Genomic DNA, 25,702 nt, shown 5'->3' on the forward strand with positions numbered 1-25,702 from the left:
TTGTGAGGTGTGAAGCTAGTTTGCCTCCAGGTGCACCCTTGATTGGGTGACAGCGTGAACGAAACAAACTGCTGCCAGCCAGATTACCCTATAGACTTTCCTGCCTCTCAAAATACATGGCAACAAAAACAAAGCCCTACGCTAAATAAATATTAAATTTCTTTGCCACCCATCTGTCTACCAACCAACTCTTGGTGACTTTATAACATTTAACATATGATCTTTATGACAACAGCCCATATCTGGCTTTACTTATTGTTCTGAGCCGCAAAACCTAGCCACAGTAGTTGGATTTGCACAAAAGCTTTACCATAACCACGAATGTGTAAATTGATTGGCTGTATTCTTGCAGCACAGCCAAATGAAATCAAGTAGCATCACAACCGAACGTGGCATACAGAAGGGGAAACGAACTGAAATGGTTAGCATAAGCTTTATAAATTTGATGACTTCAGCTTGCAAAATGGGATTTCAACCTTGGCAATCTTTTAGTTAGTTCATCAAAACAAACTTTGTCTATTCTAATCTGGACATTGCAACATTTCAGCCAATCTGTGGCAATGGTGTCATTGCCACGAGAACAATGCAGCATAGTTACTTAATCTCTGAGGCTAAATGAGGGGGTATCTTATAAAAGCCCCAATGTGAAAAACCACAAATTAAAGACACTTCTTAGGCCCTAACAAGCCCACAAACCTATTTTGGGCAACATGATACAGGTGCTGTTGTTTTACCTGTCTTCAGTCACCCTCCTTTAAAATCCTATTATGGAAAAGAAGGAGTTGCACAAATATGTGCCGGCCATCTGTTCAGAGGTTTTCACATGGAAAATTGTAGGGTTTTTTATCAGCAATTGCCTGCCCCAAATGAAATCATACCTCACCAGCAGAAAACATTACATTTTGTCAAATTAAATTCCACAGCTTGGAAGAGAAAACTAAGATGTAATGATGTTTTCATTAGAGCAGCTGTAGGCAAAACTAAGATGTTGGACTATAACTTCCATTATCCAAAGGAGCATGAGCAAAGAATATGATAGACGTTGCTATAGTCCCATTCTTTGAGGAGTGTTATAGGTTCCCCGTATTATAACGAGTTTAGGACTGAGGAAACCCTGATTCAAATTTCCATTTAGCTCATGGATAAAATTGGGATATGTCAAGCACAAAAGGGCAGATCCATATGTGAAGGTCCAATTAAACTGATGTATTACTACTCATGCCAACCACAGGGATCTTCTCAATTAACCTTTAACACCTACTACGAGTTAGATAAGGGTCAATGCAATTTAGGGAGTTGGACTTAGTAACGTGCAAAAAGATGAATAGGGGATTGGAGGCTAAAACATACAAAGAATGGTTGCAGGAATTGGGTATGTTCAGTTTAGTGATAAGAAGGAGTAGGGGCGACATTATAGCAGTTTTAATAAAGTTTCACAAAGAAGAGGGGGGTCAATCTATTCTTCAAAGTACCTGAAGGCAGAACAAGAAGCAATGGATGGAATCTAATCGAGGAGAGAAGCAACCTACAAATAAAGATAAATTTCCTAACAGTGAGAACAATTAACCAGTGGAACAGCTTGTCTTCAGATGTTGTGAGGCTTTTGAGAAGAGACCGGACAATCACTTGACTAGAAAGGTATAGGATTCCCTGCTTGAGTAGGGCTTAGACTAGAAGACCTCCAAGGTCTCTCTGAACTCTGTATTCGGCTCATGTTAGAATTTCTAGGTTGGTTCCTCTTAACTCCACCCCCAGGTTCTGCCAGTCCTTCTCATACAGGGTAGTTCCAACTTCCAGGTTACAACCGTAATGAAGTCTGCCCATTACAATACAGAACAGAACAGAACAACAGACTTGGAAGGGAACTTGGAGGTCTTCTAATCCAACCCTCTGCTTAGGCAGGAAACCCTATACCAATGATCGATAACCTTTTTGTTGTTGGGTGCCAAAAATGTAAGTCCGTGCACGCAAAAGCTCATGGGTGTGCCGGCACCCATAATGCAAAGCGCCCCCCCCCCACGTGGACATGTGTGCATAACCCACCATGCTCCCCCCCCCCACGCACTGCTCGCCTCCAAGCTGAGCTTGGTATTTCCTGGGGAGGGGGCTGAGGGAGGCCATTTTCTCCCTCCCAAGGCTTTAGGAGAGCCTCTGGAGCCTGGGGAGGGTGAAAAATGGGTCCAATGGGACAACCAGAAGTTCAGAAATGATCCATTTCCAGCTTCCAGAGGGCTTCTGGGGGCCCTGGGGAGGCTGTTTTCATCCTCCACAGGCTCCGGAGGCTTTCCTGAAGCCTGGGGAGGACGAAAACTAGCTGGCTGATATGTGCATGTACACTGGAGCTGATGGCTGCCATGCCAGCAGATATGGTTCCACATGCCATCTGTGGCATGCATGCCATAGGTTCACCATCACAGCCCTATACCATTTCAGACAAATGGTTGTCCAATCTCTTCTTTAAAACCTCGAGTGTTGGGGCACCCACAACTTCTGGAGGCAAGTCGTTCCACTGATTAATTGTTCTCAGTGAGTCATAGTGGTTGTAAAACAGGTCACTCATGTGACCCACGTGAATTTATAGTGTTCCTTGTGGTGGTCAATTGACAATTTGACCATCATAAAGAAAGGCCACGTGATCATGAGATGTGGCAAACAGTCATAAATGCAGCTGTGTTGCTGAGTGCCCAAAGTGCAGTCATGTGACCACAGGGGGGACAAACCTATCCAGGCTATAAGCGTCCTTTTTCAGATATAAGGCTATAGGTTGAGGACTACCTATAAAGGTTTGGAGGGACAAGAAGGGAGAGACCAGTCGTAGTTTTTCTGTCCTTCAAAAATGCCTGATTGTTTCAAAGTCTTTAGATCAGCGGTGTCCAACTTCAGCAACTTTTAAAACTTGTGGGCTTCAACTCCCAGAATTCCCCACCAGCCATAGGCAGGACATCCTAGCTGGGGAATTCTGGGTAATGAAGTCCACAAGTCTTAAAGTTCCCAAGGTTGGACACCCCTGCTTTACATGATGCAATTCACACACTACGGACAATTGGCCCCTAAATCGGTTAGCCCGCCAGAATCTTCATGGAACGAACATACAGTATCTTATGTTTTCTTGCCTTATCAATGGGAATATTAATCTTCCAGAGGACCTGCATTTGATCTCCCATGAGGGTGATGTTCTCATGTCCAGGTCTTTCATTCTCTGAAAGAAATAGACTGCAAGTGATTTTGTTTTTTTCATTGAATTTCTAAGCTGGTTGATTCCAGAAGGCCCCGGAACAGTGTTTCTCAACCATGCAACTTGAAGATGTGTGGACTTCGACTCCCAGAATTCCCCAGCCAGCTGGCTACAGTGGGTGGGGAATTCTATGAGTTGAAATCCACACATCTTCAAGGTGCCAAGGTTAAGAAACTCTGTCCTAGAATGATACATGGGAGATCTTCTGGACTAAATCCAACTTTTATTTCAGAAGTCCTTGGATCAGTTTCAACCTACCTCATGGGAAGCTTGCAATGAGTTGGAACTCAGCCATGACAAGCAAGACGTCCAAATGAATCAAATTATGGATGACAGCCATGGCTTTTTACATTAATTCAATTGTTTGGATTCACGCAACCCATTGAACTGTAAATTAACCACTAACCATAAAGGGTAACAAATATTGAGCCACAAACTAGACAATCCCATTAGCCTACTATCAGTGTTTCTCAACCTTGGCAACTTGAAGATGTCTGGACTTCAACTCCCAGAATTCCCCAGCCAGCAAATGCTGGCTGGGGAATTCTGGGAGTTGAAGTCCGGACATCTTCAAGTTGCCAAGGTTGAGAAACACTGGCCTACTATGCTCTGTGCACTCATCCAGAGTCTCTTTTGAACTCCATGGGGAAAAGGGAAGATACAGGTTAAATAAATAAGCATGTAGACTGATCTAGGATTCGTACTTTTAAAGCGTGATTTCTGGTACTATTAATTCAAATCACCCTTTGTTGTTGCTTAGCTGTATTTTGAAGATGACAAAATACAGGTAATCCTCAACTTACGACAACTGAGCCCAAAGTTTCTTTGTTGGGTGAGTTTTGCCCCATTTTATGACTTTTCTTGCCACAGTTAAGTGAATCACTGCAGTTGATGAGTTAGTAAACCACTGGTTACTAAGTGAATCTGGTTTTTCCATTGACTTTGCTTGTGAGAAGGTCACAAAAGTTGATGATCTTGGGACACAGAAACTGTCATAAGTATGAGTCAGTTGCCAAGCATCTGAATTTTGGTCACATGATCATGGGGATGCTGCAAAGATTGTAACTGTGAAAAATGGTCATAAGTCACATTTTTCAGTGCTATTATAACTTTGAACGGTCACTAAATGAACTATTCTTAAGTCGAGAACTATCTATAACATCTCTTTTGCACTCACGCTATAGCTTCATTAAGTATGGCAATTATAAATCCACAAAAAAGAAGATTCATTTTATTGATTTGGAACAGAATACACCCCTAAGCAAATATATCAATTTTAAGGCATAATAAAAAGACAGGATAGTTTACAATCAGTAACTGAGATTTTAGGCACAAAAAGAATGCAAGTATGTCCTAACCAGGGATCGGCAAACTTAAATACTTAAAGAGCCATTTGGACCCACCCTTCCGGCCTTCTGCAAAGCAACTAAGACCTGGCTGTTCCGGCAGGCCTGGGGCTGAATTTTTCAGCCCCATCCGAGGTTACGACTGTTGCTCTATTTTAAATGGTTTGTCTTTTATTTTTATTTTGTAGCCCCCTCCCCTCCAGATTGTTAGCCGCCCTGAGTCTCTCGGGAATAGGGCGGCATACAAATTAAATAAAACCTTAAACCTTAAACCTTCCCACAGAAAACACCGGGAGCCACAAAAGTCCTAACCGGAAGCCCCCTGTTCAATTCTGGAGCTGACTGGAAGTTCAGTTCCCCCACCATAGAGTCTCCTCCTAGCGCGGCGTACTTTTTCCTCTACCTGTCATAAACAAAAGTCCTGTCAATTGTGGAGACAACTAGAAAACCCTCCCCTTGCCATAGAGTCTTCTCCTGGCACACTGTGCTTCTCCCCCGCCCCCCACACCGGAAGCTCCTCTCAAAATTGTGGCACCAACCAGTGACGGAGCCGCAGCAGAGGAAGGAAAGAGCCACATGCGGCTCCAGAGCTGCAGTTTGCTGACGCCTGCCCTAGACCACCATCTTCCTTGTACATTCACTTTCCTTGGAAGCTGTTTTGGCTTCTCCACACATTTGTGACATTTTTAAAAAAAGATGTTATCCCAAACTTGCAGCTACCATCTTGACATTTTTTTAAACCCCACCCCACCCTAGGACACTCGTGGCCCATTTTCAGGTAGAAATAGTTCTTGGTCCTTGGCGCTCTCTGAGCTTGGTTGTTCTCTTAAAGACATTTCTTTACCCAACTAGGTAACATCATCAGTGCTAAAAGAAATGGGGGTTTGCACTGATGATGTTACCTCATTGGATAATGAAACATCTGCAGGAAAACAGCCAAACTGAGAGAGCACTGAGGAGCCCACAGTTCAACTCTGAGCTACATATATTCTCATTATTGGTAGAAAAACTCTTCTCTCCAAATTGTTTTGTGCCTTCACGCTCACATTGCAAGGGTTTTGAGAAGTGGTGGGCAATTTGCAGTCATGTAGGCACTGGAGATGCTAATTTATACTTTGCTTTGTTGTTAGTTGTGAAGTTGTGTGCGACCCCATGGACAGCATTCCTCCAGGCCTTCTTGTCTTCTACCATCCTCTGAAGTCCATTTAAGCTCAGGCCTACTGCTTCAGTGACTCCATCCAGCCACCTTATTCTCTGTCGTCCCCTTCTTCTTTCACCCTTCCTTTCCCAGCATTAGGCTCTTCTCCAGGGAGTCCTTCCTTCTCATTAGGACGCCAAAGTATTTGAGTTTCATCTTCATCCTCTTATCCTTTGCTAGAGATTCCCTTGCTTCCAATTTGTGCTGGCCAAACTGCTCAAGAGCCAAATTGGTCCAGAGTTCTCCAGTTGGTGACCTCTAGTTTATGTCCCTATGAATCAGCTTTAGGGCTAACAGCCTGATTCTCACCCATCTTTCCCAGTGCCTTTTCTGCAACAATGGAGTAAGATGGCATCTTTGTTGGGCAAACTACTCAGCCTCTCCCCTGGAATGACATAATGGATAAGAGAAATGTTATCTCACTGCATCTAAGTAAGTTGAGATCACAATTTCGGGAAACCACCGGTCTATCCAATCCACCTTAAAAGATCTTCCTCTCCCCCCCTCCCTCCTTCTCTCAATTGCATCTCTCCGGGTCCCCTGGGTGTGAGGAAGGGAAAGAGAGAGAAGATCTGTGCATTTTAGAAGTGGGGGGGGAGAGAAAGGGGGGGGAGGGTGCTTTGGCTAGGAGATGCAGAGAAGGAAGAGAGAGAAAAACAGACAAGGGAGGAATAAGAGAAGAGGAGCCCGAGAGGAAAAGAGAGAGAAAGAGAGGGAAGTGGGTGGGGGAGATCTGAGATAAGGCAAGGAACCTCCCCTCCAAATAAGAAGAAGTGGGGAGAAAGAAGAACGACTGAGGAGAACAGCAGAGAAAAAGCTGAAGGAGGGATTGCAGAGAAGGAGAAGGTGGAAGAAGAAAAGGAAGAGTGAGAAAGGGGAAACATAAGAAAAAAGGAGGGAAGACAGGTGGAGAAAGAAAAGCGAGAAGAGCAGAGGGGAGGGAAAGCAGAAGGTAAGCCGGGGAAAGAAGAGGGGTCAGCGCGGAAGAGGCTAGTCCGCGGGGAGGCAAGGAGAGGCGGTGGGAAAGAAAGAAAGAGAAAGAAAAGAAAAGATAGCGAGAAAGAAGTAAAGTTAAGGGCGCCTCGCGGGCAGCAGCGGCGTCTCCTTCCCGCCACCCTCCGGATCCAGCGCCAGCGCCCCCAGTCGAGGAGCGGGCAGTCCCGCCACTCCGGCGCCTCGAGGGGGGGGACGAGGCGGCGGAGGGGGGCAGCTCTTCCACACGCTCGCCCCCCTCTCCCCGGCGCGCAAACTCTTCACGGCCGGAGCTCCTTCGCTTCCCCGGACGCCACCCGAGCATCTTCCGCATCTAATTGGCGTGGGCGGCGTGGGGGGTGGGGTGGGGGGGAGTTGGTGGTACCCCCAGGAGAAAGGGCGGGAGGAGGAGGAGGAGGAAGATGAAGATGGAGGCGTCGAGGAAAGAGACCTAGGGAGCCGGAGAGCGAGAGGGCATGGAAAGGGCAGGGGGCTTCCGAGGATGAGGGCTCGCTCGCGGGGCGCATAAGGGCCGGTCGCCAGGAAGCTCGACTTCCGTCTCTCTCTCCGGAGGCTGCGAACGGGGGTCTTTGCCGCGGGATGCTGAGGATGGGGCAGCTCCGGCTGTAAGCCCCCTCCTGACCCACCAGGATGTGGACCGGAGCTGGCAGGGGACTCTGTCTGCTGGGAGCGCCGGGGCTTCTGCTGCTGCTGCTGCTACTGAGAGCAACTTGTATGGCTGGTAAGAGAGAGAAAAGAGGGGGGGGCAATTAGCTTGGAATGTTTTTTTGGCTGGGGAGGTAGGTGGGAGATTGAATTGTTTGTTGTAAAAAGAAAGGATGGACAAAAGGAGGAAGCCAGTCCCAGTGGAATCACAGTCAGGGGTAACTCTCTCACCTCTGCCCCCGATCTTTATATATATATATATATATGCACAATTTTTTTCCATTCAGATTTTGGGAGCAGGTGGGTGCGTCTGCCTCCCTCCCTCCCTCGTGCATAAAAAAAGACCCTTTCCTTTATGGACACTGGCTAATCAGAGATGAAATCAATTGTTCTGAGGGGAAGATTTTCTCCATCACGTTCTTTCCGTTCCCTCTCGCTCTTCATCCATCTGCTGTATGCACCTTTCCCAACACCTGATCAGCAGCCGCTTAAATTGATCCCCAGGCTGAGATCACACCTGTGCTGTTCCGCCCCAGCCTCGGGACAGGAACCTGAAGAAGTGGCACCTATAGAGAGGCAAAAGTGTCTCTGAGCATGTGAAGTTTCTTTATCCGTATTTCATACAGTTGGGGAGTAGCCTTGATTTGTTCTCGTTTTTTGGATCTTTTCCCATGGCTGGGGAGGGAGGTAGCCTGCCAGCCCGGGGGTTCCACATTTCAGCATTTGCAGTTTGGGCTTTGGACAAGTCTGTTTAGGAAGGAAGGACAAAGAGAAGGAGAAGAACTTTGGATAATCTTTATGACAAGGAGTGGCAAACAGAGAGAAAGATACATATGACATTTCTTTGCTCCAGTCCTCTCACCATCTGCTTTTGCTAATTTACCTTTTTTTTTCCCTTTTCATTTTCCTCTCCTCCCTCCTTTTTCTAGTGCAATTTGTTCCTGCAAAAACCTATGAGGACTGGTGGGCATACAAAGAAACACTTCACGGAAGCTTTGTGCCAGGTACAAAATTCTCCATGCCTGGATAGTGGTGGTGGGGAAAGCTCCAAAGAACAAAGAGTAGCTTGTCTTCTTTAAATGACCTCTTGAGGTTCTCATCCTAGGTATTCCTTCTAGGTCTGTGACCTCTTCATGGGGGAGATATTTGCCATGAACTGACTTTTCTTGTGATCAAAACATTCATTGGGGGCCACTGACTATCCCTCATGTATATGTCTATTATTTTTTGTTACAACATCCTATTGACTCAATGCTCTATGGTTCCCAGCCACAGAATATTGTAAAGATCCGTAGCTGAATCTGAACTGGTATTTCTCCTTTTGGCTGATGATTTCAAAGAGGGCTTAGCAGAAAACACTTGCTTTGAATTCAGAATTCCAGCTAAAAGGTTCAAAGAGTGACTGACAAGAAAACTTATGCTGGGAACTCTGGTGTTGGCTTTTTCCAACATGGTGCCATCCAGATGTGCTGGACGATCTTTCCCGAGATTCTCTGATGGCATGGAAATTATGGGGAAATGTAGACCAACATATTTGCATTTTGCTTGGTTTGGGGACAAATGACCCAATCATTTGAAATTATTTAAAGGAGCTTCTTACACTCTTAAAGCTTGGCTAGGGGGCAGCACCAAGTCAAATTTGGCTAATTTCAAAAAGCTTAGCAGAATTGGACCTGACTTGTATTTGCAGAGTAGACTATTAGGAAATTCTAAAGAATTTGGCTAGTCTGGAGAATAAAAAATAAATAAATTCCAAGATGGGGCAATGGCCAACCATCCCAGTATCATTGCCAAGAAATTAATATGGCAGTTCCTACAAAGGCTCTAGGAAAGTCAATCTTGACTCAACACCCCCCCCCCAACCCTTTAGCTTTCCTTGTCATTACAAAGGTTAGAAGGACCAAGAAGGCAGACTGTGTATCAGTTGTTTAAATATTTATTTTTGTTTTGGGTGAAATGGCTCTCTTTATGCCCAAACTGGAGATGTTTCCATGATAAGAAGAGGCATTCCGCTGATTGCTGAAGCTGTGGGCCACTACAAGGCTTATTACATTGGCCTGCCAGCCCGAAATGACCCTTTACACTGACCCATCTAAGCTTGCCTAAAATAAAAGGTGGGGGGGCAGAGAATGAGGAACTGTCATGTAGTATTCCAATTATGGAAAGATGAAAATCCTCTGACCCAGCAGGTAATTTTATATCTGCAGACAGTCCTAAGCTGAGGTCTATAGGAAATAATAACCAAATGAATGATGAGGGAGTGAAACAGAACAGCAGGTTGATAAAGGAACTGGATTGCTGGACCATATTCTTGGTTAAGACATTTTGCTCCTGGGATGACATTCCTAAGCCCAATTTTCAAAGTTTGCCGCTTTCTATATCTGAGCCAAAGCCAACACAGTCTTGCAAATTGGCTCTTTAATAAATTCAACACTTGCTTTATTTAACACTTCCTTTATTTCTACCCTATCAGTCGACGTAAAACAGTGTGTCCAAGGACAGGCAGCATTTGATAATAGAGGGGAATGGGTGTAGGCAACAGTGTTTCTGGGGAGGGGAGGGGGACACACATTCATTATGTTGGCCATAGTCATATGCTCCAAGCTCCCACCCCTTTTATATTATGCTACCTATGCCACACACATAAAAAAAAAAGAGTGATGTTTTTATTATATGGTGGTGGCCACAATATTGATTTTGGATAGATTCCTTTGGGTGTCCGTGAGAATATTTCCCTGGATCAGAAATGGACTGCTGGTTGGTTTCTCACCCTTCTGTTTGGAAGCCTTGGTGGCTTTCCTCCCTCTATCATCCCTGTTCCATCTCTTTTCTCAGCCAGGATTAGATCACTTTCCCTTCCTCCTTCCCCTCCAGGGCTACTTCCAAACTTCCAAACATGGCAGTGGAGGGGAAATCAATTCCCCATTTCTGTTTTAGGCAGGTTTAGACCATGCAAATTTGGAGCACATCTGCATAATTTATTCTGAGCTCAGGAGTGGGGTTTCCTCTGCGAGGAATTTTGGCATCTCTTCTAGGCAGCCCATTAGGAGGGAAGGCCAGAGGAGAACAGCTGCCTCACGGGTGACCCTTCTCCGCGTCGAAGGCTGGGGACGCCTCGCAGAGTCCCAAGGGTGGTGGTGCCGAGGAAGAGGAAGAGAGACGTTGTTGTGGTCTTCCTGCGAGGGAGGGGACGCGGCTGGGGGGAGAGCGCTACTGCGCCGCAGCTGTACACAGTGCAGAGCTAAGGTTGGGGGATGGGCTCAGCTTGGCAACTGCAAGAGGCTGCATTAATATTTAATATCTCCCTTGCTTGTTCCAGCAATGCAGCGAACAGGAGGCAAAGAGAAACAGTCACAGTAGATGGGTGGGTGGCTGGGTGGCTGGGCTGATGGGGTGGGCTTGTGAGTGTGGGGCAATAAAACAGGGGGCTCTCTCCTTCCATCACCCCACCCGCTCGACCTGCCTGGAGGAAGGTGGCAGAAGGAAGAACAGGCAAAGCTCTGATTGGAAAGGGAAAAAAATTAATAATTAAGTATACACATATAGATGAGGATACAAAAAACTGCCAGAACCACCGAGGGGCTGGGACTGAATCAAGCCAGCAAACGCACATACAAAAAATGAAGTATGCCCAGGAAAGACAGCCTAGAAACAGAGTTTGACTAAATGGCATGCACACACATTTTTTTTTCTTTTATTGTTTAAAAAAACAGGCATCCAGAGAGGATACTAAAAGTCTCTATATTTGTGCAGGCACACACATTTACTTCGGTGCGTACAGTTTGTGTGTATTGATTCTAATGCACCACCTGATGACAATTTGCATTCTGTCAAAATAGCACAAGTCTTTCTCCTCCTTGTGGCGTATGGCTCCTATAATCCTTGGGCTGGGGATGATGGACATTGCAGTTAGCACAACTGGGAAACGTCCATTTGGGACTGACTGAGGCAATCCAAGAACTGACACAATATCATGCCTACTCAGTGATAATCTCCTAAGGCACCTCGGGAATGGTCCTGGGAATTGGAGACACATGTTTCCCCTGCCGATTTTATATTTGCAAGTACCGGAGGGTCTTCAGGGAAATGTGGCCATTTCCAACATCACTGCCCCGTTGCCATCCTTCAGTGCCTCAGATTTAATCCTACATTGATTTGCAGTTCCATCCAGCTTCTTGTCTATATTGTGCTTTTTTATATTATCTGTGTGCATAGATGCAACCAGATGAGGAGGAAACACACTGAAGTGCTTGTAATCTTCCTTCACCCGCCCACACACATTGGAGGCTGTTTTCAAACAAATGCACACGCACGCACAAACACATACACAGAGGTGCATTTGCTGAATGGCTCCCTTGATGCCAACACTCTCCCTTGTCTATAATTGCACCCTAGAGAACCAGAGATAAAAATATTTTCTTGGCTGGGAGAATATGTTTGTTTTTTATTTCCTTCCCTCCCTCCCTCCCACTCTCTCTCTCTCTCTCTCTCTCTGTGTCTCTTTCTCTCTCTCTCTTTTTAGGTCCTCCGTTCTGGGGTCTTGTGAATTCAGCGTGGAGCCTCTGTGCCATTGGCAAACGCCAGTCTCCTGTGGATGTCAACACAAGTCAAATGATTTTTGATCCCTTCCTGCCTCCTCTCCGACTGAGCATTGGTGGAAAGAAGGTGCGTCTGGGTCTCTAAGGTTGATGGAAAATAATTCCCAGCTCAGCCTTCCTTATCTGAGGCTCTCTGCAAAAGGTGCATTTGGGGAATTGCCTCTCCAAGCCTTTTGGAGGGCACCACCTTGGGGAAGTCTATCCTCCCAAGCATCGGTGACTCCAGGAGTGCAGCCATTATCGTAAAACAAAATGAGTTGCACTAATGGCTAATTTCTGTAGCACCTAAGTGCAAGTAACTTCACCCAGCATTGAAACAATTTGGATTCATTCCAGATTTTCTTATATTACTTAGTGACAGAACCGGAGATCAACCCTTTTGTTTCGCCCTCCTCAGCTAAATCCCCAAGGTGGTGTGCAAAGATGAATCTACTAAAGTCCTGGAAAGATCCACTCCTTCCCAATCCCTCCAAGGGCTCAGAATTCCTAAAGATGTTTCAATCACTCTGAGGTTCCTTTCTTTGGCTGTAGGCTGTGGGGAAAGAATGGCATTCCAGCAATAAAGGGGAAATTCAGGTAGTGCTCGAGTTATGACCATATTGAGACCAGGATTTTGGTTGCTAAGCAAGGTGGTTGTTAAGGAATTCATGCCCAATTTTAATGAACTATTTTGCCCTGGTTGTTAAGTGAATCAATGCAGTTAAGCAACAATCACATCACCCAAGAATGTTGCAACTCTTGTAATTATGTACCATTTGCCAAATGCCTGAATTTGGATCCTGGGGATATTGCAACGTAAGTGTGAGAACTGGTCATAAATCGTTATTTAAAATGCCGCTGTAACCAGGGGTGGGTTCCTACAGGTTTAACAACTAGTTTGCTGAGCGTGCATGCACAGCCTACAGAATACTTACATTTCGGATTACTGCTTGGGAAGTAAAACAGATAAAAGTAGGTCTCCACTTGCTCATGGGAGCGAACCGGTTGGCTCCCAGATGATCTTCAGCGCTACAGGTTCACCCGAACCAGTCTGTACCAGTAGAATCCCACTGGTACAGACTGAATAGTCGTTAAACACATACATAGTTGTAAGTCAAAGGCCACCTTTATATTCTGCCATTCCTTCATGAGTTGAAGGCAGTATATGTAACACTCCTTCCTATTTTTCCCCACTTTGGGGAAAGTCCAACTTGGCCCAAAGTCCCCCAGGGGCCTTGTATGTCTGAAGGAGAACTGGAAGCCCTCTCCAAGCCCAACACCTTTGACCGCTCCAACACTATGTTATATAACACAGAAACTGCATGTTGTTAGATCAAGCTTAATGTTTAAAGAGTTTCATAAGTCCAATTTATCCCAGGGGTTTTTTTTGCTTTCCACTTGCCTGGTTAGGGAAAAGCATTAACATCTTTTCTGCCCTCACCAGAACGCTGCCAGTTGTTTTTGTCACATCTCAAGGGCGCTGGGATTGTTAACAGGTCGTAGTAAACCATAAACTGAACTTGTTGAGTAGCCAAATTATCATAGATGCTCATTTGATAATCTGTAACCAACCAAAGTTCAACTGTCCAGACCCAAACATCACAGAAGGAAGCTGATATGTAGAGAAAGTGCCATTTTACATGTCCAAGTGAAGGAGAGTGCAAGACTAACGCCCTAAGGAGCGTTAGTCTTTGGCAATGTGGAATGAATTGATATTTAATAGATGACCACATCCATAATGGAGCTCCGTTTTCAGCTGCAATGGCCCTCTGCAACCCTCTGCCAGCAAAAATGGAGCTCAGGGGGGCCAACAAGCAACCCCCCAAGCTCCGCATTTGCTATCAAAAGGTTGCAGCAGACTGTCGCAGACAAAATAAATGTTGAGCTGGCCACACCCCAACACACATACCCACGAGGTCAAATACAACCCTGATGTGGCCCTCAAATCAAGTGGCACCTCTGATCTATGACAATTCACTACAGCCAGAGTTGGGCTGCTGCCGGTTCGGACCAGTTTGGGTAAACTGGTTGTTATGATTCTGCGCAGTTTGGCAAACTTGCAAATTCCACCGCTGGCTAGCCCCGCCAACCCCATTCCGCCCCACCCCACCCTATCTCACCTTGCCCACCTTGGCTGGTGGCCCAAGTCACAGCTGCCCCCAGCTACTCTCTGGCTCACTCACCCAGACCATGCGGTCCAGCTGATCTCCGCACCTTGCCTTCTCTGCTCAGTGTGGCTGCCCACAAAGGTAAGACACTCGGCTGATGGGCTGTCTCGAGGAGGATATGGTTTCGCTTGACTGCCTTTCAGGTTTCACTCTCACCATCCTACCACCTGCATGTCCCCTGCTTGGCTTCATCTCAGGTTGGGGCCCAGGGGATGCACCAGTCCCTGGCTGTGGCCTTCCCTGGGGCCTTTGCTCCCATGCCAGGCCACCACCGTGAGAACAGTGCAAATCCCATGGGCTAGAAGGTAAGGCTGAAGGCAGGGAAAGAAGATCCACCCCAGGTTTGCTGTGCTCGGCCAAATGACTGCCTTGGTGGGCAGGGGGGCGACACACAGCGAGGCTCGGCAGCCTTTCAGGCCCAGCTTCAGCTTCCACAGGGCCTTCTGGGTGGGAGGCCTGAGAGAAAATGCCTCCCCTGAGGGCCATCCACTTGCCCATCCACTGGCCGGGCAGGTCTGGAAGCGGCATGTCCCTTGTCACGGGCTGGATGTGGGACCCAAGGCGGAGCGAAGGTCGAGCAGGCAGCAGCCCAGAGCAGGGCCCCAAAAGGTGGCCAAGCCTCACCATTCCCCACCACCACCAAGAAGCTTGCAGCTGCCACTCTTTGCCAGCGTGAGAAGAGTGCAGCCACCGCTGCCGCGTTGGTTCCGGCCAGCAAAGGGGTAGCTGCTGTAGGCTTCTTGTGCTGAAAAAGAGGCAGCTGCTGCAGGCCAGCGTCTTGAGGCAGCGTCCTGTGTCCAGCTGCACCAACGAAGGCCAGAAGTAGTCATTTCCTGCTGCAAAAACCTTTTTAAAAAGACCCAGCAAGAGATGAGGCGTCAGAGAATCACCGTTGCTGTTGCTGCGCAAAGGTAGGTCTAGCCACCACTGCTTCGGCCTGCCTGCGCCCCTCCACCTTGCTGTGACTGACACCGAGTTGGCCACACCCACTCAGTCACATGACACACACCCCAGCCCATGCCCACCCAGTCAGTCATTCGGGCAGAAAACCAGTTAAAAGTTTTGAAGCCCACCACTGGCTACCGCCAACTCACGGCAGGACAACTCGCCGTGAGACAAGAGCTACATGTTGAAGAAATAGACGAATGGAATTGTTAAAGGATGCCAAAGGAGGGAATAAATAAAACATGAATGAAAAAATTTCAATTATTTTTTAAATGCATTCAAATAATTAAATTGAATTGTTGCATTGTCCGCAATGAGTTGTCCTGTGGCTAGTTGGCCATGGCGAGTTGTCCCATTCCACAATGGAATGCCATAAAGTGGCCCTCTTGAAGGCAACCTGCACCCTTCGGGGACAAAATGGGACTGAAGATGTCCTCTTGGAGTGCCCCGACCAGTGTGCTAAACATTTCACTGCTCATGCTCCTTCCGCTGTGGTAGAAGGCAATAGGACATGGTCTTCAGGTTGATCGGGATGCTTTTTCAGCCTTGCAGATTGAGGTTGGAGTCTGACCGGCCACAAATTGAATTGTTACTTTGGCTTCTTCAGACGGTTAGAGGTTGGGATAAGCAATTGGATTTGGAAGATGATTAATGCCCCTGAGGAAGAAGGTGATGCCTGCTTCCTTGAATTAGGTGGTGATGATGCTCACTTTTTATGGTAAAGAACTTCCCTCCCAATCGTTGACCTTTCCTTTTTAGGGTAAGTTTAGCAGAAGATGCTCACATGGCAGCTTCAGGGGATTCTGGAAGGAGCAGATCATCTGGTTACCCAGTATGTGATACAGAAACAGCCTCCATTGTCACTATTGTCTTCTCCTGCAGATTAGTGGCACCATGTACAACACCGGCAGGCATGTCTCTTTTCGTCCAGATCCGGTACAACTGGTTAATGTTTCAGGAGGACCTCTGCCGTATAGTCACCGGCTCCAAGAAATAAGGCTGCATTTTGGCAGTGAAGATGGATTTGGCTCAGAACACCGGATAGATGGTGACAGCTTTTCTGCTGAGGTGAATACAACTCTTGGTTCAAACAGGAGTAACACCACTGAAGGTGTCCTCTGCAGATTTACTTAAGGTTTCGTCAGGGATGTTGATGGGAAGGTGAGGTTGATCAAAATCTGCAAGATGGAAAAAAAGAAAAGGAGGGAGGGAGGGGGAGAGAGATGGAGGGAAGGAGAGAGGAAGGCGGGGAGAGAGAGAGATAGACCTAGAAAAGTTCTTTTTTTTACATTGTCCACTCTAGGACTTTATCTCTCTGTTAGGTGCAAGAAGAGTGGGTAACCTACCTCTTGATAGCCCTCTCTTTTTTGTATGTGTGATTCAGCCGATGAGGAAGAGTTAGTTTAGTTTGAAACAACCTCAGGGCTTTCTTGGGCTAAAATTAATCTCCCATAGCTCTGCAGTTGACTGCATTGTAGTGTTCAGCTACCCATTAGCTTCAGTCATTTAAATAAGTTATGCAAACAGGGCCAGTGCATACATACTGGCACTGAGATAAAAATTAGTTTCGCTTGTATTAGAATGCAAATTTATCTCACATTTTGGGGTAAGCAATACACAAATCAACTCAGAAATATTGTTGGGCTTAGCTGCACGAGGTTTATTTCCTTTTGCTCCTTGTCTTCATCTAATGAGAACTTTTAATACCAGACCATGATAGTACAAAAATGCACTACATTAGGAAGAATTGTTTGCAATAACTCATTAAGCAGAACTGTGAATAAAAACAAATGTTTCAAGGAGGATGAATTAAGAAGAGATACAAATTTTGGAGTCAATTTTAAACAGTTCTGAATCTGGAGAAGTGAGAAAGTATTTTTTCATTTATTTACTTACTTGTTTATTAAATAAATGTATATAGCTGGCTAACTCATACAGAGGTGAATTTTGAGTAGCTCACAACATTACAAATCCGCAGCGTAAAACCCCACAAATCTCCATCCCACCCATGTCATCAGCGACACAATCAAATCAACCTCTTGATGGGCTCTGCCTCCATTCGTGGTCCCCTGACAAAACCTCATCTTCAGGGCCTTTTGGAAAAGCAACAGGATGGGGAGCCCAATCATACTTTGGGGGGAATGATGTTCCCTAGAGAGGGCCCACCACCAAGAAGGCCCTTTTTCGTGGTCTCATCAATTGTACATCACTACTACGGTGGATATAGCATTTCCTGACTTCCCATCCCGGTGACCTGGGTAAATACGATAGGGGAGAGGCAGTCCTTCAAATAGCCTTTCTCCAAAGCCATTTATCACATTACTTTCACTAAGTAAAACTGAATTGGAAAGAATCACTTTTTCCTCTTTCCTCTCCCTTAGGTGCAGTTGATCCACTACAACCAAGAACTCTACCCCAATATTTCCGAGGCTTCACGCAATCCCAATGGTTTAGCTGTCATTTCTATCTTTGCCAATGTAAGTGCCTTGCCGTGGCTGCTAGGGGACATCAGGTGGGGCTTGAATAGGTGAGAGGAGGTGGGAAGTCAGGCAGTAAGGAGCAATATCTTGGATGGATTTCCATTTGCAGATTGGACCAAATCCTAACTCTTTCCTGACCAGGCTGTTAAACCGAGAAACGATTACCCGGATCTCCTACAAGAGTAAGTGAAGCCAGTATGACAGATGTGGATCATATAAGGAAGTTTTTGTAAAGGTGGCTGAGCGTTGAAAACTTAATTTTTTAAGACTGGAGGGGACCAAGTGGGAATTAATATAATATAAGAGTTCCTCTTGGAGTATTGAAGTTAGCAAAGCTTCACTGTGCCCGGTAGTTTGTTTACCTTCAGCAAAAGATTTAGGGAGGATATAACTGTTGACTATGACAGCATGAAAATTTTTGAATACGTGATTCTGTGGCCAAATGGTAGAATTGCTACTTTTGATGTGTTATTCATTAGTATTTATTTATTTATTTAACATATGGCATATCATTCATGCACTTGCAGTATACATTAACATTTTGCCAAGATTTTAAAAAAAACACACACAATAAAATATGAATGTTAAAAATATCTGCATTCAGAAATGAATGTCTTACTGATTCATTACCATCTTTCCCTGAAAATAAGACAGGGTCTTATTTTTTTATCCCCAAAATAAGTGCTTGGCCTTATTTTGGGGGGGGTCTTATTATTTTTGAGGTACAGGAGGCAGCGAACATTATTACCTCATGGCTGCTGCTGTGTTGCAATATTTCTGGGGAGGGCTTATTTTAGTGCATGCACTCAAAAGTCCAATTGGGCTTATTATCCAGGGAGGTCTTATTTTGGGGAAAACAGGGTAGTTTTTTTGGAAGTGTTTGAAAAGATCACAACTGGTAACTAAATGGATCTCACCAGCCGAGTTCTGTCCACGTTCTTAAAGTAGCCATGAATCCTATTTCAACAGATGATGCTTATCTTCTACACGATCTGAGTCTTGAAGACCTTTATCCAGAAACATTTGGTTTTATCACTTACCAAGGATCCATGTCAACCCCTCCATGCTATGAAACCGCCACCTGGATTCTCATTGACCGTCCGATCAATATTACCTCCGTTCAGGTAGGTGGTCCCTAGGGCCCATCACTGCTGGGCAAATTCTCTTTATTTCTCTTTTTGTCACCCTGCCTTCCCTTGCCCTCTTTGACCCCATTTGCTGTCCTCCTGGTGTCCTCCACCATTCTTGAACACTTGTCTCCCATCCCTCTGTTCTCCAGATTCACTCCCTTCGACTTCTCAGTCAGAACCTCCCTTCTCAAATTTTCCGGAGCATGAGTGACAACTCGAGACCTCTCCAACCCCTTTTACACCGAAGCCTTCGGGGCAACCGAGACCCACGGCGCCCCACTAAACGTTGCAAAGGAGCCTCCTACAGGCTACATGGTAGGTGACCGAGGAATCCCATGTTAAGAGCTCTTCCTTTACACTCCCATTCCACTTCTTCGTCTCTCTTCTTTTTTAAGCTTTCCTAAAAGTTTCTCAAAGTGGAAGATATTTTTTCCTTTCTACCCTCTTAAGTCCCTTATCTGGTTGAGTGGTAGGGACGAATGCAAGATAAGTTGGCAGTTTCAGAGCTGAGCAAGATCTAAACCTGAGTTTCCCCCAGCTTTCATACAGATAGAGCAGGGGTGGTATTCACTTACCTTCCCTACCGGTCCGCAAATGGAGCGTGCGCCACCTCCATGCTTGCGCACAGCCTCCTACGCATGTGCTTTTGGTGAAAAAAGGGCCTGAATGGGATGCCATAGAGCCAGGATGGGTGGGTGGAGCCAGCCACGATTTCCACTATCAGTTCGGGCAAACCGATCCAAACTGGTAGATTACCACGTCTGAACTAGAGCCACTGTAGTTGGGCTGCAAATATTCAGGTGGTAGAAAAGAGATGCAAAAACTCTTGACACTTTAGTACCCCCTAGTGATCATGCATATGTTTGCAGCCCAGATCTTGAACTATAATACCATGGGGTGTGTGCCCTGACACAGAAGCTAGACCCGGAATGGCGAACCTATGCCACGCGTGCCAGAGGTGGCATGTAGAGCCCTCTCTGTGGGCACATGCACCATCGCCACTTCTCTTCTGGTTTCCGGCATGCACATACGTAGTGGACAGCTTGTCTTCGTGGATGCTGGAGTGCCAGAAAACAGCCTGAAAATGGTCTGAAAAATGGCCAAAAATTGCCGAAAACTAGCCTGAAAAGGCGTGAAAATGCCCCAAAATGGACAAAAACCAGCTACGTGGATGCCGGCCAGCTGGTCATTGGTTTTCTGGTGCTCCAGTGCATGCAAAGACTAGCTGGCTGGCGTGTGTGTTTGTGCCAGCCAGCCGGTCTTCGGGTTTCCAGCATGTGCATGCACGCCAGCCAGCTGGTGTTTGCACACGCTGGAGCACTGGAATTGTGCATATACATGCATGTACCGCTGGCCTTTGGGTTTCTGGTGCTCCAGCACACATACATGCACATGCATGCATGCACGCATGTTCCGGTTTGGGCACTCAGTGCCAAAAAAGTTCTCCATTACTGAGCTAGATTACTGCTCTCAGATGTCACCTTGTCACCAGCAACGTTGTCACCTTGAACAGCCAATGCAATTGGCTTATAAATGCAACTGGGGAGTCTATTTTGCCCTTTATCTGGGGGAAGTAAAATGGTTTATTCCAACCTGAAGATAAGAACAATTGGGAAATAATTTGTCAGCCCTGTAGCATAGAATTTTTGATGACTGCCTCATCAAGAGCTAAGCTTTTCAGATTTCAAAAGCCTTTGTGAGCTCAATGACATCCAGGTGTGTACATATAATGTATTAGCCACCCATCTTACCAAAGGGTAACTGGTGGAATGGGGCAACTCGCCACCATCAATTTGCCACTGGTCAACTTGCTGCAAGGCAATTCAACAGTTCAATTTAATTATTTAAATAATTTTAAAAATATTTTAATTTTTGCCATTTACATTTCATTTTGTCTCTCCTTTGGCATCCTTCAATTCTGTTCCACAATTTCTTCGATATTAGGGTACTTTTTGTCACACGGCGAACTGTGCAGTGGCAAGTTGGCCATGGCAAGTTGGCTATAGCGAGTTGTCATAGACCCAACTCTGGGCACTTTACAGTTATATACAAGCTGAAACATAATAAAGTGAAAAACAAACTTGTCCAACCCCCTGCCTAGGCAGGGAAATGGCAGAAAGACAGGAGGATGGTAGGATGCTGGGCATATATGGTTGCACTCGTGGGAGCAAGAAAACAAACAGATCATAAATTTCTTGACAACTGTAAAGAAAAGGAGGAAAGGCCAATTTCCCCCTCCTCTCCTTCCTTATCCCAGTATGGATGTATGTCAGGGGCGGGATTCAACCAGTTCGGACTGGTTCAGGCAAACTGGATGCTAATTTTACATCTGGTTTGCCAAAAGGACTGGCTGGCCCCATTCCTGCCAGGAGTCTCCACGCGGCCCATTTTGGATGCCAGGCTCTGGGAGGGTGAAAAACAGGCCTTCTGGAAGCCCTCCGGAGGGCCCCCAGAGGTTGGGGGAGGCCATTTTCGCCCTCCCGGAGGCTCAAAGAAAGTCTCTGGAACCTGGTGAGGGCAAAAATGCCCTCCCAGGCCATGATGCAGGAGGCCACATAGGCCATGCCCACGCCTACCCAGCAACCGGGCAGAGAACTGATTGCTAAAATTTTTCAATCCCACCCCTAATGTACGCCCCCATTTTCCTGGACTAAAAGACCATGATGTTTTTGGTAAAGTTTTCCTGTTGTGCTTGCAAGAGCTAGCAGAAGGCATCTCTTTGGATTGAGTGCAAGGGATTGGGTGAAATTACCCAAAGCTTGTCAGTTTTCCTTTCTTATTTAAGCCTGAGCAAGAAGAATGGAAGGGATGAACCAGTGAGATGTTCGTTTCAGGAAGCAACTCCAGTTTTGTGCCGGCCATTAGAGTAGGTGTTACAGGTAGTCCTTGACTTACTACAATTGAGCCAAACATTTCTGTTGCTAAGTGAGAAACATTTATTAAGTGAGTTTTGCTCCACTTTACAACCTTGTCAGAGTTGTTAAGTGAATCACTGCAGTCATTAAATTAATAACATACTTGTTAAGTGAATCTGGCTTTCCCATTGACGTTGCTTGTCAAAAGATCAAAAAACGTGATCACACAACCTCGGGACACCGCAACCGTCATAAATCTGAGTCAGTTGCTAAGCCTCTGAATTTTCATCACTTGACTGTGTTGTAAGTGGGAAAAATAGTCTTAAGTCTTTTTTTCCAGTGCTGTTGTAACTTTGAAAGGGTACTAAGCAAACTGTTGTAAGTCAAGGACTACTGTATTTTTTGGAGTATAAGAAACACCTTTTTCCCTCAAAAAAGAGGGTGAAAAATTGGGTGAGTCTTATACACTGAATACAGCATTTTTGGCCTCCTGAAACCCCGCCCCCATTGCAAAAATTGCCATGCATAGCCTTCAGGAGGCTTCCAGAGTGGTCTTAGGGGCTGGGGAGGGCAAAAATGGGCTGTTTTTTGCTTGTTTCCCCCCCCCCAGCCCACAGTAGCACTCTATAAGCCTCCTAAAGGCTATGTATGGCCTTGTTTTGATAAAAAATGGGCCCGTTTTTGCAAAAATGAGCCATTTTGGGAAGATTTGCAGAATGCAAAAACTTTTTTTTTTTTAATTTGCCTCTTCAAAACCTTGGTGTGTCTTATACGCTGAAAAATACGGTACCTCTATACTCTGAAGGAGACAGCTTTGGAAAAGAACAAGTCAGAGTCACTGTTTTCTTCCTTATTATTAGGCTGGGTTTGTATAACTGTTAAGTCTTTAGCTTTGCTTAACACTACACAGGTGTTGAGATGCTCTGATAAAAGAAGCTCGTGTAGAATATTGTGTTGTCTTGGTCACCCAGTACTTAAAGGCAGTGTTTCTTAGTAACTTGAAGATGTGTGGACTTCAACTCCCAGAATTCCCCAGCCAGCTATACTTCCTCAACTTCTGGGAGTTGAAGTCCACACATCTTTCAGTTATCAGAGAAGTTGAGAACTGCTGAACTATGGCTGGGTTTTCACAGCTCATTGTTCTGCAGACATCCCAATACCTTTTAAATCTAGTTCTTTCCTGAACAACACACAAAGCAGTCATTCTTCCAGCCTCTTCAGAGCTCAGAACAGTTAACCTGGGGACCGGCACTGGGCCGGGCTAGGTTTTGGTTACTAACATAATTAAAAGACACTCCTGCTAGTGTCTTCTGAAAAACAATTCTCAAAATCTGCTTGATTCTGAATGTCATCTCTGTATGCACAGATTCGCACTATTGCAAGGCATCATAAACTTGTGAAACGGGAGTGAGAGGCACAGCAGAGGGTTAAAGGCCCAAACGGCATCCTACGAAATGAAAAGGGGCAGCCTGGGTCACTCTGTCCTCTCCCCTGCTTTGTGGGAGAATGAAAATTAAAGGGAACCTAGACAGATGAGCAAAGAAATTATTTTCCAAGATTGGGGCAGGCAGCAGGAAAGATTAGCCCCAGGGAATGCATCTGAAGCAAAGGAGATTTAGTCTTAATACTTTTCTTCCATCTTTTTTCTTTTTGCAGTTGATGGAACACAATCTCCCAAACCAGGCATGTAGTTTTGGTGCAAGCTCCCAAACGTCTGAGTGTCTCCGTCACTCAAAATTCAATGTCCGACCGAGGAAGCTGCAATCACCCATCTCTGAATGATTTCCACAGCTTCCATTGTGGGAAAGGCAACATGTGGGGTACCAGGGAAGCAGGCTGGAATACTTGCCTTGGGGTGTTTGGAAAACTCTGATCACAATAGGGTTGGGTTGCCAAAAGCTTAAACAATGAAATTAGGGTTATTAATTTGCAGAATACGGCACGTCTTCCCCCCAAAGCTAAAGCCTAATATTTAAAGATGGCGGGAACATCCAGAAGTGTGAGGACTAGAATCTTTGCACTGCCTCCTTGCTAAAGCAATGCTGTCTATTCTGGAGATCAAATTTATTCAAAATCTCTATTGGTCATAAATGTCAGGTGGAGGCAATCTACCCCAAATTATATACTGAGCTAAAGTGTATCCGGCAGACAGATGTAATCCCAACACTGAATGCACTTTAGAAATGCAGAGGAATATCCTCAATAATATCCTAGTGAGACCCCCAGTATTATTTGGGGACCTCAATATTCTGAGACCTGCAGGAGCCTTGGGAGTCAAAATTATAGTGGGATAGTTTTCTCTGATGCGTAAAATGCCTTTAATCTCAGGAAGTTTAAAAGGAGGGAACTGCATTACATGGTGTGTAACCCCACAAACTCTAAGCTTCCATTGCTCTTTTAAAGAAGAGTTAACTTGGAACTTTAATCTGGGTAAAACTTGAGAGAATCTGGGGTGGAAAACAAATGTGATATCCCTCTCCACTCTATCCTGGGGTGTGTGTGTGAGAGAGAACTGATAAAATATGGAATCTGTGCTTATCATTTCATTCTGAATGGCCTTCAACACCCCTAACTGTGAAACAGCAGAGGGAATATTTTTATTGCCAAACGAACCCACCTTTTGAATATTGATGAGTATTATTAACTTGAGAAAAACAATGGTTTTCCAAACAAACTTCATTTTCTTTGGAGTGAAATTATTTCATTGAGACAAGGGCTTAATCCAGGGGCATCAAACTTGATTTCATTGATGGCCACATCAGGATTGTGTTTGACTTCGGAGGGATGGGGGTGGCCAGGTGCGAGTGGCCAGGTCGACATCACTTGTGTCAGGGCATCTGTGGCGGCCCGAGAACACTTCCTGTGAAAACAGGCTCCTGAGCTTTGTTTTCGGCTGCGATGACCTCCTGTAACCCTCTGCTAATGAAAATGGAGCTTGGGAGATCTGCACACAACCCTCCCAAGCTCCGTTTTTCACTGGCACTGCAAGCCAGTCCTTTGAAGTTTCCAGGGCGGCCTGCAGGCTGGATCTAAGTACCCTGTGGGTCAGATCCAGCCCCCGGGCCTTGAGTTTAACACCCCTGACTTAATCTGTCACTTTGATGTGGCAGGGTCCAATTTATACCATGTTGGAATTTGTCACACAGACATTCAGGAAGGGCCAAGAAAAATTGGTGGCTGCAACTGCATGATTGAAGTGCTGCCCCTCCTCCCCCTTTTTATATATGTGGTATGCACCACAGTGTAAAAAGGGGTGGGACTGGGGTTTCATCTTGACTTTCTTTAACAGCCCCACACTTTGGTGCCCTGATTCATCATAAAAATTGTGGTGTCAAAGGGAATGGGGATAACATATTGGACAGAAGGGGAAATGGATCTAACTCTCTTCATTTGTCTTTTCTTTTGCAAAGCGATGGAAATTCCCAGCTTTCTCCCTTCTTATATAGAGACACAATAACATTTATGGCCATTGATGCCACAAGAAACCTATCAACATGATCATAAATGCTGAGAGATACTATTTCTCCTTTTTCAAATGAAATAAATTCAATCCTGAAAGAGGGATGAGCCACTGTTAGGTGTTGCAGAATTATTGGAAACAGAATTATTAGAAAATCTAGATTAGTGCTGTTCAGATGAGTTTCTGCAGCAGGGAATTTGAATATATCTTCTTCCTTCATCTGTAGAACACCAAGGCCTCCAGACATGGTGAAAGTTTCCTTTTAAAGCAATGACAGGAAATCTGGATGATAATGTTTTGTGGGAAACCTTCCTAAAGTTGGAGAAACAGTGCAAACAAAACAAGCAACCTGCAATTTTCATCCCCCAGGGCCAAGGTTTTACCAATACTTCAATGACATCATGGCCATGATCCTTACTTAGAAGTAGGAATATATTTACATGCATTTCCATATACTGTACAGGCATACATATGAATGCATACATAGGTTTGAGGTTCATTTTATTTATATGCCGCCCTATTCCCGGCGGGATTCAGGGCGGCACACAAACCCAAAAGAGGGGAAGGGAAACACAAGAACTACAACAAAAAGTACAGGGAATTTAAAACAACCAACAGCCACACGATTCGAGAAGGGGAAGGGAACTCATCAACCCCAGGCCTGCCGACA

General features: G+C 45.5%; 1 protein-coding gene across 4 annotated transcripts in view; it reads left to right on the forward strand.

The window, feature by feature from the left end:
* CA11 (carbonic anhydrase 11) overlaps positions 1-24,222 on the forward strand; it is a 26,332-nt gene extending 2,110 nt beyond the window's left edge. The window contains exons 3-12 of one of the 4 annotated variants that reach the window (XM_032236816.1): positions 6,102-6,211; positions 7,325-7,493; positions 8,347-8,421; positions 11,940-12,082; positions 15,990-16,175; positions 17,489-17,584; positions 17,697-17,769; positions 18,557-18,711; positions 18,867-19,032; positions 23,229-24,222. In XM_032236816.1, coding sequence (XP_032092707.1) covers positions 7,403-7,493; positions 8,347-8,421; positions 11,940-12,082; positions 15,990-16,175; positions 17,489-17,584; positions 17,697-17,769; positions 18,557-18,711; positions 18,867-19,032; positions 23,229-23,263 — 1,020 coding nt within the window. In that variant the 5' untranslated portion in view covers positions 6,102-6,211; positions 7,325-7,402 and the 3' untranslated portion in view covers positions 23,264-24,222. Of the gene's footprint in view, positions 1-6,101; positions 6,212-7,174; positions 7,494-8,346; positions 8,422-11,939; positions 12,083-15,989; positions 16,176-17,488; positions 17,585-17,696; positions 17,770-18,556; positions 18,712-18,866; positions 19,033-23,228 lie in introns of those variants that run through there. The other 3 variants (XM_032236819.1, XM_032236818.1, XM_032236820.1) reach the window with 3 other exon arrangements.
* The last annotated feature ends 1,480 nt before the right edge of the window (positions 24,223-25,702 follow it).

The sequence above is a fragment of the Thamnophis elegans genome, chromosome Z, assembly GCF_009769535.1.
Source record: "Thamnophis elegans isolate rThaEle1 chromosome Z, rThaEle1.pri, whole genome shotgun sequence".
NCBI classification, from domain to species: Eukaryota; Metazoa; Chordata; class Lepidosauria; order Squamata; family Colubridae; genus Thamnophis; species Thamnophis elegans.